At 36.5% G+C, this 13,328-nt stretch overlaps 1 protein-coding gene across 1 annotated transcript in view; it reads left to right on the forward strand.

Moving 5' to 3' along the window:
• The first annotated feature begins 354 nt into the window (after positions 1 to 354).
• LOC149797379 (uncharacterized) overlaps positions 355 to 13,328 on the forward strand; it is a 137,415-nt gene continuing 124,441 nt past the window's right edge. The window contains exon 1 of the mRNA XM_089962153.1: positions 355 to 1,994. Coding sequence (XP_089818279.1) covers positions 1,969 to 1,994 — 26 coding nt within the window. The 5' untranslated portion in view covers positions 355 to 1,968. The remainder of the gene's footprint in view (positions 1,995 to 13,328) is intronic.

Consider the following 13,328-nt stretch of genomic DNA (forward strand, 5'->3'; position numbering starts at 1 on the left):
AGCATCGAAATATGCGGCACCATCGCAAAACAGCATGGGTGGAGGAATATAGCAAGGATATGAAGCTCGATATGTTTCGTATAGGAAAGCATTAGATTAACGGACAGACAAATGAAGAAGTAATAATAAATTAATAACATATCTACACATATTATATACTGCTGTATAGCTTGTATTATATACCTCACATCTATTGTATTTGCATCGAAATATATGGTACCATCGCAAAACGGCATGCGTAGAGGCACGTTGCGAGGATATGAAAATCGTTAAATTCGCATGCAATAGTTATTAAAAAATATAAAATAAAATAGTCTGCATTTTAACACACTTTTATTGGCATAGATTGATTTAGACTGATGAGAACCGTATAAATTGATATCAAATGAAGACGTGATTAATAAGATACATACACATTATATAATGTTGGATAGCTTTAATTATATGCTTTGTTGGCCTCCATCACAGCATATAGATTTGCTCGGCGGAGTTGCATCATGGGTAAATTAGGGGAATTATTAAGTCAAGGTACGTAACAACCGTTATTGAATAGGACTATAACCCTCTGATTTACTCTGGCAGTCTGATGATTTGCCCGATAGGTTGTATTCCTACCCGTCCTATGCATATTCTCAATTACCATATTTGTCTATCTTTTATTATTGGTCGAAAATTTCTCTTCTGTTTCCACAGATTCTCGGAGAACTTTGCTCTTGCAAGGTTATCAATACTCGAACGCGTGTTACTCACTGTCTTTGCTCTTTTTATTTACAGGTTTTTGTAAATTTGACTAAGTCACTTCAAATGCCTCATAGTCCATGGCGTTGGTCATTGCATCATCTAAGAGTATTAGGATGCCCAGATTGAACATACTTTCTAATTTCCTGACTCCCTACCCCACATATATATTGAGCTATCAAAACGTCTTCCCTAGCGGAAACGGGAATCGTCGGAAATGCGCAACAGGCTAGTCATCTCAAAGCATAATCACAGTCTGCAGCGTACTCCGAATTTCGTCTTAGCCTATTTCTAAACTCGCATCTATAAGCAGTTTCCTTTTCTATTGGACTGAATCTTTGTTCTAAAGCAGCTTTAAGAAAGTCATAGTTCCCTATTTTAGTTCGGTCTAAGTCACCTAGTAACCGCTGTGCTACCCCTCTTAAACACATTGCAAGTTGTTGAGCCCTTTCACTTTTATTCCAATTATTCCTATAAGCAACTTGCTCAAAATATATAATATGATCCTGCCATTTCACATTTTTGCCATAGCATTTGTCAGACTCCTTTTCTTTCCTAAATTGTTCAATACCTTCCAAATATTTATTTTGCCCAAATTCATTCATTTTTTAAAAAAATCTTTGTGACTGGAGTCACCGCCAGATAAACGATCGTACACAGAATTGTATATTGCCGAGTTTACGCCACGCCTGCTTGACCTTGAATTGAACACACGGTTTGACGCAACTCGGGATTCCTCGGCTGCTGACATCACGTGACCGCTATCGGCCGCCCAAGAGCAATTCGAAGTTGAACGCGCGGGCTTGTTTGTGCAACAACCATTTAAACAACGGGAAATGTTGCACAATAAAGTGTCGTCGCAGGCAGCATCTCGAATTATAGAGTGATTCAAGGCGTTATAATTGTTTATGTTAGCACGAAGGAAATTGGACTCCCAACTTTTCTGTTTTTGCGAAAGGAAGCGACGTTTCAATAGTGGGCCAAGAAGCAGTGTTACGGCATGGCGGATTGTGTACATTCTGTCTTTTAGCGAATTTGTCCACAAAATAACCGTGTTTATTCTCATTGAGTGTTTCCTGATGATACAGTTAGTCACTTTTAATAGTGATTCCATGTATGCATTTGTGTGCCACTGAATTTTGGATCGAAGATTAACCGGTCTGTGTGCCTACGCATGCATCAGGGTTAGTGTGTGTACATGATGTAACGTATTCAAGTGGATTTACTGACATGTATTCCATTATTATCCTGAGTCGGTGAGTACATTTCATATTTCCTAAATCTTAAATTCACTATCTGAAACAAGCAAAGCTATTTCATCATGAAGAATTGTTTTGCGCCTGTGGGGGCACTCGAACTTGACATTGTGTAGTACTAATATCAGTACCCTTACTCGTACCTCGTGGACAGGGTACTAACATGAGCATATATGTGTTAATGGAGCAAGCCGGGTGTGAATCACACCCGGCGCTCTTTTAGCCTAATAATAACACTTTAAACACATTCCTTGCATATAATCCAATAAATAGAGTAGTCCTCTTATTTAATACCGGAAGTATCGAAAATCATTGTAGAAATAGTTGTAAAATCTCGTTTACTTTTTTCAGCCGATATTTTCGTTTAGATCGTCTGCCATGTTATTTCAAATAATGATTACTTCCGTTCTCAGCCCCGTTTGTTTGTGTGCCATATTAGGACATTGACGCCTTATTTGGAAATGTAAACAAATTGTAGTAAAAATTTGGCGCCGTTTGGGTCAGAAAATCTGCGCATTAAAAGTAAATACGGTTTATCGGCAACTTTGAAATTCAACCAAGAAGCGATTATTCGCACTTGATTGATGATAATATAGCGTAGAATATCCCAAATATGTTCTGGCAAGCCTTACGTAGAAAAGGGGTCACGGCGAGAGTCTCGCGTTGGCTGTCATGGTGGACAGGATAAGGTTAGAGTAACCATGCCAATTTATTTTATCGTGTAAGGGCTTAATGAAGTCAAAATAAGCTAAACTTCTTTCACAACATGTTTATACTTATGTAGTTGATTTCTACACTGTTTGTTTTTCTGACTTCAGTGATGATTTTTTTTTGCTCCATTACATGATATGGGATCAGTTCGTAGCCTCAACCACAACAAATCAAGTTGAGGCTACGACATCGTAGCTAGACATTGTGCAGCTGAGAATCTAACTGCAGCCTTGATCTCATATCGATTTGTTTGACAGTAGATCACAGACACTTGATTCTGGGGTAAACTAATGTGTACACTCACTATATAACCCAAGGTAACTAACTCTCGCCGGTCACAATTTGACCCCTTGATGACTCCGATCTAATTTGCCAATACTATCTACGCATTCGGTCACTCATAACGTACACCACTGTGAAGAAGACATTCCACACCTTTCATCCATTATCGTATAAGCAATCGTACTGATTCTGAAAGGCCAATTTTGCAAAATGTTTATCCATTGCTTCGTGTCTTCCACACATGGGCGACCGTTCTAAAGATCTACTTCCGTTCTACTTCGGAGTGAATATGACTATTGGAATTACATCACAATTAATACTTCCAGTTCAGTACGCACTAATGTAGTTCTAGTCTATTTTTAGAACATTTTTTCCTCTCTCATTTTGGTGGTGATAGAAGAGTTTTATTTATGCATTTTTGGTAGGGATTTAAAGGTAACTGTTTATTCTTGATAATATGAGCTCAGGGTGTTGTTGTCTGTATGTATTTTGGCGACAGTGCACAGTGAGTAATAAAGCCTTGGTGATGATCCGGAAGTGAAATATGTGTTCTGTTTACATGCTGTTATGTTGACAGTCAATCATCTAAAAAAAGAGCAGGTCAACCTTTGACAAGAACTTCACCGTGAAGTCATCTGTGTAGGTATTTTAGATTAACATATGATTTGCACTGATTGTCACACAGTGAAAAGGTCAGTACTGAGAAACAAATGTATAGAACATATAGTAAAATTAATTATGTACTATGTCCTATTGGGCATTATGTCTACAAAAAAATGAATACCGAAAATAAGAAACATCGATATTAATATTAAAATGTAATTATTTTTTTCTTTCGCGCTTATTTGTAAAATAGAATTATGTACATTATCTCAACAAATCTGCTCATTTACTATATTGTATGTGTATCGTAACGGTCATGACCCTTCTACATTTGCATAAAATAAGAAACATTACAAATGCGATATTTCATGACAGGAGGGAAATTCGAAAAAAGAATCCTTGAGACATACGTCATGAAAATCTATTTAGCAACAATAAAGCATAAGACGAAAAAGTGTAATACTGTCGAATATGGAAGAAATTACAATTACTACGTGGTATGTTCTGGCTAGACATTTTTATTTAGGTTCGTACCCCCCCCCCCCCCGGCCAATGTCCAGATACTTATTTCAGGAGGAAACTGATGATAACACACCACTTAATTGGCTTATCATACCCCACCCCCAATCTAATGCCAGTATACAAATGGTATTAATTTTTGTGTTTAAAATATAGACTGGGGAATAGGTCCTCATATTTTTTGAATGAAATTTCAAGTTTTCGAACAGATTCAAAAATATTTCTTGTCCTGATATGTTAACAATTATATCTTCATTTACTTACTTTTGAACTGGGCCCTATTTTATATAAAGTATAAATATCATGATTGAAATAAAATAATATATTTGATATGGCTATTTCTATGCATGTGAATATGACTTTAATATGTTTTCAAGCCAAATCGCCTAAATTTAAATACGACACAAGTGTACATGTTTGGACCTGTATTATTCTTCATCATCATCATCATCATCTTTATTTCCTTCCATGGAAGATTACATGATATAAGAATAAATCATCTGAATACAATCAATAAATATTTAAAAAAAAAAAAAAAAAAAAAAAAAAATGTTCTATATTGGAATACAAATTCTTACGCAATATCAATCAACAAAGTGTTCGTCAACTCATAAGTTGCAAGTTTCAGTACCTTATTTACAGAAGATAGCTGCACACTGCATGACAAAGTATGCTGCATACAGGACGAATAGCTTGGAGTTTTCTTTGTCGATTACTCCTGATGGTAACCTTTTACCTAAAAGATATTGTAGTTGCAGCTCATCTTCTGCATTAAATAACGTAATGTGCAGGCTCAGGGGAAATTTATCAGTAAGGAAATCCCAGAAAGAATTTCGAAAGTTCGACATATAAGGACAACTAACACAACAATGAAGTATCAAGTCTGTATAAACATTCCCACATCTAATACACATATCAAGCTGTGTTTGTGGAACAGCAGCCCATAGTTTAGCTACATATGTAAATACCTTAGTGTGTTGTCTAGTTTTAGCCGACTGCCACACTGAGGCAGGTCATAAGTATTCGTGTATCGAAGAGAATCTATCAAAATCTGCTTGATTAGACATACGAACTCTCCAGAGGCTATTTTCAAGACCAACAATTTTTGACCTTACAATTTCTTTCCAATTATGTTTATCTGGAATTTCAGAATGATGTAAATAATCAGTTAGATACCCGAGCAAGTCAAACTTCTTTGAGGTATAATATAAATTTGAAATTAACCCGCAGCTTGACATGCATCCGCTCAGAATGAAGTGAAATAACGCAACGTTAAACACACGTTTAGTATGTACATTGTTAGGCATCAAACACAATCTGTGTAAAAACATCAATTTTCTTCTATCAATTTCGGACTGCGCTGATGTCCATCCTAGCATTCCCAGGGCAATGTCTGATCTTGTATGTATTGGAAAACCTTGTAAATGTTTGGCAAAATACCTCAGAGTTTTATCCAATAAAGCGAGGTCACTTTTTGAAATGTTACACCATAATTCACTTCCATAAAACATTGAAGGGAAAATTACCTTTTTAATTACATTTGCAGCAACCAAAGGATTTAAACCATTCGGTTTAATGCCAATACCAAACAGACCGTGAAAAGATTTTTTCCCTTTTTTGCATGCATCGAGTATTGCGTCATGCGACGTCAGCTTTGAGTTAATCCGGTGACCCAGGTGTGTTGCCGAATCGGTAACCGGCAAACATGACGGGCCAAGATACCATTTCATATTGATAAAATTCTTGTATTGGGGTCCGAAAATGATAATGTATGACTTTGTAACACTAAGCTCAAATCGCCACTTATTACTGTAGTCGTATGCTATATCTAACAGCTTTTGTAGATTGCTAGGATATATAGCCAAAAGTGAAATATCATCAGCTAGGGTTGGATTTCCCACAGCTAAGGATCCAATCTTTGCTCCAAATCCACTATTTTCTAACTGTAGCAGCAAGTCATTTATAAATATTGTGTACATCAAGGTTGACAAAACACCCCCTTGTCTCACTCCTTGGCCAATTGAGAACCAATCTGAAAATTGCCCATTTACAAGAACTTTACTCTGTAAATTTGTATACATGTTAGAAAATATCAAAAGGGATTTACCCGTAATTCCCAACGTGAATAATTTAAAAAGCAGTCCTTCGTGCCACACGGTATCAAATGCCTTTTTTGTATCAAGAAAAGCAGCAAAAACCCGTGAACCCATGTTTACATTATATTGTACTGATTGCAACAGCACAAAACTCGCTGTTGTGCAGCCTAAACCTTTTTGGTAACCATGTTGTTGTGAACTGGGTATACTAGAATTAGTATCTTTGAGCCAAGTTACCAAACGTTCATGAATAATTTTCTCAAAGGTTTTGTAGATAACAGGCAGTAAAGTAACAGGCCTGTAACTTTCGAGGGAGTTCTTTGATTTTCTGTTACCTTTGTACAGTGGTATTACTAACCCTTTTTTGCAATCTACAGGTATGTAAGATTGATCAATCATCCGAGTAAATAAAATTGTCTTACACTCGATGAGGTAGTCGCTGCCATAGATCAAATGTTCATTGCAAATTTGATCATGGCCCGATGCTTTTGATTTCTTTAGACCTTTAATGATTTCTCTTACTTCATTTAATCTGATACTGGTCTGTAAGGCCTCGATATGGCTTACTTCGTCCTGTAGACCCCGATTTAATTCTCTCTCTATAAATTCATAAAAGTTTCCGTCAAAACTATGGTTTAAATTTGGCGTGTGAATGTCCTCATAGTATCTAGCAAAGCCATTTGCGATGGAATCATCATCACGGACACAAACTCCATCAGTTGATAGTTCCTGACAAAAATTTGTATTGTTCCCTCTCTTAATGTTGATCATTTTCTAAAAGTGTCTTACATCGCATTCATGTGCTTTTTCAATTTCTTCATACACCTCCCCCATATATTTTTCCACAGCCAGTTTTTGAACGTTTCTAAAGTCTCTCTTCTTATCTTTATATTCTCTGTAAGAATTAAATTGACTACCCCTCGGTCTTCCCTCATTTATCCAAGTATACCTAGCATGTCTTTGAAGTTTATGTGCTTCTTTGAGTTCATTTGACCAATATGGTTTGGCATGATAATTGAATTTAGACTTTGGAAGCGCGATGTCGCTTGACTGCTGTATTGCATTAACAATATGCTGGTAAAAGCTATCAACATTGTCCGAAATAGTATCTATATCTAAAGTTTTCAGGCGAAGGTCCAGCTCAGATTGATAGTTTTTCAAGATATCAGCGTTTAGTTTATTCCAGGCTATGTTGTTTCTCTTCATAGACTGTCTGAAGTCTCTCCCACAGGTCACTGTACGAAGGGAAGTAAGGATAGGGAGGTGGTCAGATATCGCGTGCTCTTCGTGATCTGAAACAATGTGCACACTTCGTAATCTACCTATGCATTGATCCGACAGTACAAAATGATCAATCATCGTTCTTGCTGGGGTGAACGTATAGCGGGAACCAGTGCATATTATTAAATGTCCAGCACTCACTAGATTATTATATCGCAAGAACTCATGAAATACTCTATCTTTGTAATCTCTGAAAGTGGCTGGTTCAGCTACTGCATTGAAATCACCAGTAAAATACACGTCCCCCAGCTGTGAGTACTGATCATAGAGATTTTGAATCAACTCAATTTGCGCTTTGTAACAATCTATGCCATATAATAGGGTCGGCATATATACACAAAAAATATATACATTTTGCATATCGGGAAATTTGAATTCTATGCCAACAACTCTGTCACTATTAACTTCATCTATAAAGTTAGCATATCTCATGAGAGAAGTTTTGCAGAAGATTGCAACTCCTCCTTTACCACATTTTATTAACATACAATTAGAGGAAATATCCTCTGCCTTAGCAGTGCATTTATAATCAGAACGAATAGTATCGCAAAATGGAAGTATGTGCTGTAATAGTTTATGTTCAGTTACGCAAGCTACGTCAACATTATATCTATCCAGCATTGCACTAAAGCTAAGAGCAGAGGACATAATTCCTCTAACATTCCAGGTCAGTATATTAAGATTCATATTAACTTGCAATATAGGCATATTAATACTTATGCATCGTGAAAGCAGGACTAAAATGACAAAGATGACAAAACACATTAACTTACGACAGAACATAATGGCAAATTTATTAACAATTAACTGTCACCCTAGTCACAGAATATCGCATCCTGCACCTTCATTTGCCTCCTGATCGCGATTGCTAAACCTGTCTCGCCAAGATTGATTCCCATACCACCTTCTTACATAAACACCTTTTGGCCATGTTACATCATTTTCAACAGTGTCGCAGTCTGAATTATATACAGTCAGCTTGGCCGATAGACAATTACGTCTACTGTGGATAAACTTTATGGATAACGGATCTATATCGTATTCTTTCAAGAATTTACCAAGGCCTTCAGCAGTAGATTTGACGCCAATGCCACCCACATAAAAGCGCCTTGTTCTACGTCTAACTACACCTTCAAATACAACATTCTCATTTTTGTCATCAACATCCTCATGTCCAACAATACTCTCTGAACCTATTTCTAAACCTGATTTACCAAATGATCTAGGTCTTTCTACCTGACCCCCAATAACGGTAGGTATCTTGCTAGGAGGGGTTTTCAAGTCTATACCTTTCACATTACTGTTGCTAGTAATCGGATGCCTAGCGTTCTCTATCCTGGTCGAAGTCGAAGTTAACAGTTTATTTTGATTCTGAATGGGTGTGCGTACAACATTTGTCACATCAGGATGAACACTGGCTTTATAAATCTGTGGGATATTTCCATCGAAGGGGGCGATATGTCTTCTAACGAAAGTCTGTGAAATTATATCCGAACTTTTTGAAACCAGAGTTTGCAGAGCACTGACCCCACTCTTTTCCATAGTTGGTTGGGCCGTTACACCGGTTCGTGACTCCACTGCCGTTGTACCTGATGCAGAGTCGTCAGCCTCAACCAACACGGAAGACAAACAGTTGGACACTGCAGTTCTGTTCTGAGATTCACTTGATAGGCGGCAGTGTGTATCGCAACCAGTTTTGTTAGAGTCGATCAAGACGGAAGATGAACAGTTAGACACATGAATCTTGTTCTGAGCAGCAGCTGATGGAGAGCTATCACCACATCCATTGGGACTACATGATAGGTTACTTACAGCTGGACTGTTCGTGCGAACGACATCCGCATAAGACATGGGTTTACTCAAAGATTTCATCAGCTTAACTCTAAGTTGCTCGGTGATGGTGTGGAGAGTTTCATTTTCTTTCATCAACACGCTTTGAGTAGTTTTCAGTGACGTAATCTCATTACGGAGCAGTTCTATTGTTTGAGATTGTGCCTGTACCTTATTGTTTACATCAGCACGGAATGCATTAAGGTCATTCATATTCACCAATGTGATTTGGGTTGCCTTCAGAGATATAATCTCTTCTCTGAGCGAAACAACAGTTTGTTGTAGATGACCGCAATCACTCTTGATTTCCGCTAGCGAGAGTCTTGCTGAATTAATCACTTGTTCTGCTTGCCCTGAGCTATGTTCATCGTCATGTTCACAATGTTCAGCTTGTACATTAGGGTTTGATTTCTTCTTGCTAAAAATAGAATCGATCTCGCAAGGATCCCCTTTTATAAATATAGCTAAAGAATAACAATCCCTTGCATATTTTATTAAACTACTTACACCATTTCTGTTTTTTCTGACAACCAAATATCCAGATGGACAGCCAGGAAAACCTCGTGCTCTACTAAATAAAACTGACCTGTACCAGGTTACAATATCTTCACTGTCGTGTGAAACCTCTAGCAATTTCTCAATATACATGTCTCTGGGTAGATTATCTAGTTCCTGATCAAGTCTTCTAATATAGTCCTGATTGGGAACCTGAGATATGACATCTTGATATGTTGGGCTGTTACAACGGTGACTCGAATCTTGGGCATCTCTGTCAAAACATGTATTATCAACATTCTGTGTACTCGTGTACTGAGGTTGCGAGCATAGATCTGCCTTGTTTGCATTGTCAGGCTCATCACTCACCAAATCTGCGTCATAAAAAGCATTTAAACCACAATTCCCATGTACAGTACAATCACCTTCATTTTCTGTTTCCAGTTCAGTATATTTCTTCCTGGAGCGAGTCTCATAAACAGAATTATCCATGATTTGCACATAAGCACTGCAACGTCCATCTGAACAGTCCGCCATCTTGGTATGTGGGCATTATGTCTACAAAAAAATGAATATCGAAAATAAGAAACATCGATATTAATATTAAAATGTAATTATTTTTTTCTTTCGCGCTTATTTGTAAAATAGAATTATGTACATTATCTCAACAAATCTGCTCATTTACTATATTGTATGTGTATCGTAACGGTCATGACCCTTCTACATTTGCATAAAATAAGAAACATTACAAATGCGATATTTCATGACAGGAGGGAAATTCGAAAAAAGAATCCTTGAGACATACATCATGAAAATCTATTTAGCAACAATAAAGCATAAGACGAAAAAGTGTAATACTGTCGAATATGGAAGAAATTACAATTACTACGTGGTATGTTCTGGCTAGACATTTTTATTTAGGTTCGTACCCCCCCCCCCCCCCCCCCCCCCGGCCAATGTCCAGATACTTATTTCAGGAGGAAACTGATGATAACACACCACTTAATTGGCTTATCATACCCCACCCCCAATCTAATGCCAGTATACAAATGGTATTAATTTTTGTGTTTAAAATATAGACTGGGGAATAGGTCCTCATCTTTTTTGAATGAAATTTCAAGTTTTCGAACAGATTCAAAAATATTTCTTGCCCTGATATGTTAACAATTATATCTTCATTTACTTACTTTTGAACTGGGCCCTATTTTATATAAAGTATAAATATCATGATTGAAATAAAATAATATATTTGATATGGCTATTTCTATGCATGTGAATATGACTTTAATATGTTTTCAAGCCAAATCGCCTAAATTTAAATACGGCACAAGTGTACATGTTTGGACCTGTATTATTCTTGAATAAATACATTGTTTCCTTAATTTGGTAAAATATATAGGAGTAGACCAATGATCATTGGTATGCATATTTCTAGGGATACTGTGTCATTATATTTTTATGCCATAATAATGTATTTATTTTTTCAATGATTAATTACTAAAACAAATCACTATGTAGACAAAGACAACCTACCTGATATATTTTCATCCCATAAAGAGAGAGTTTATGAAATCCTGTAAAATAATTACAACTTTACATCACCACTCCTCCAGAAAGAAAACCTAAATTGATAGTTTTGAGTAAAATATTTAATTTTAAACTGAAAACTGCAAGAAACACACACACACACACACACACATATATATATATATATATATATATATATATATATATATATAGTGTTTTTTGTGTGTGTGTGTGTGTATGTGTGTACATAGATAACCAGTCCTTCAGTTCTGTCATAGTATATTCACATAAATACACATATCGTACATTTTAAGACGTCTCATTCTGAGTAACAGACCACACTTTTTAAAGGATTTGTCCATTATATTTAAGGCTGTCTGAGAATCTCATGATTGACAGTAACAGAAACACAAACCTTGATGACATTATTTCTCGGTTGACAAAGGATATTCCAGCTTTTAAGGATGTGTGCAATCCAGCAGTGTTGATTTTCATAATAATGAAAATATCCAAATGTGAAGAAGTCTTGTGTGAGAGTTATTGGCATACAAATAAGGAGCATACATGGTATAACTATGGATTCATCAAGTGGTAAACGTCAGTCTGTTCCATTTGAAGTGATGCATACCATGAAGCCATCAGAATGGTTTCTGCTTGACAAATCTGGAAGTGTTTGCAAGCTTGGTTGTAGGTCCAAGGAGACTTTTAATGGTAACACAATGATGATAGAAATCAGCATCAGTAAGGATGGTATTGTACAATTGTGTATAGCTGGAAAATTCATAGATCTTTCTCAGTTCTACATCAGTTCAAAACTGGTATTCAAGGCCAACTCAATAAATGCCTTGTTTTGTTGTCTCAGAATTATTTCTGTATGTCATGTGTCATGGATACCATGACAAGAATAAGGAACAGCCATTTACATTTTTCAATGATAAATATGTGAAAGAGGTATGCATAGTGCAGAAGATTACTGAACCAAAATGTGTAATCAGACATATCAATTGCTGTAAAGTAGTTCCTATAGGCAGTGTTTCTCATACATGTCAGAGATGCAGCAGAGTAATGTGTAAAAGCCGAAGTAATGAAAGAATGAGACATAAGTAATCAGAACATCCACAACATTTGTATCAGGATAAAGAAAATGAAAATCCTTTGCCTGGATTGAAACATTTTGAAGATATAAGATCAGTTTTCAGAAACATTGCACCAAATATGACTGAAAATCAGCTTACAGTCTTGTGTTCCCAAATCATGGCCTATAATGTACAAAATAGTAAAGGTATGAGATGGCCAAGGGAAGTGATCAGTATGGCAATAACTTTGTATAACAGAAATCCCTCAGCTTACAGAGATGCTACTAAAAATGGTTGGTTACATCTCCCATCTGAGCAGTTTCTATCACTATATAAAAATGCAGTATGTCAGAATCCTGGAATAATAATACCACAGATGATGGAATGGATGTTGAATGAGGCACAAAGACAAAATTTGACACAAGAGGGCTATTTTGGAGGTTTAATCTTGGATGAAATGTCAATTCAAGAAGACATACAAATTGTTCATTATAAATCTGGTAGCACATTGGTTGGTCTAACTGATTCTGGTCCAGAGATAAAGATGATGCATGCGGCCAGCATGGGTAACGTAGAAAGTAAAATGGCCAATCATGTGCTGCAATACATCTTTCATGGTATAACAGGTTTCAGATGGCCATTTGCCAGTTATCCAAATACACAGACATCACCATGTGATCTTTTTATTACAACCTGGAAATGTATTGATGCCCTTTATGAATATGGTTTTAAGGCAATATACTGCTGCATGGATGGGTCAAGCAATAACCGTGCATTTTTAAAAATGCACTTTCTGCACGAAAATCCCATACAGACAAAGATGGTTGCCAAACACTACAGAAATCCAATGAGAGAAATGATCTTCATGATGGACCCATGCCATTTACTCAAGAAGATTAGGAACAGTATTCTAA

Source organism: Sinohyriopsis cumingii, chromosome 6 (assembly GCF_028554795.1).
Source record: "Sinohyriopsis cumingii isolate HCF-2022 chromosome 6, ASM2855479v2, whole genome shotgun sequence".
In the NCBI taxonomy this organism is placed as follows: Eukaryota; Metazoa; Mollusca; class Bivalvia; order Unionida; family Unionidae; genus Sinohyriopsis; species Sinohyriopsis cumingii.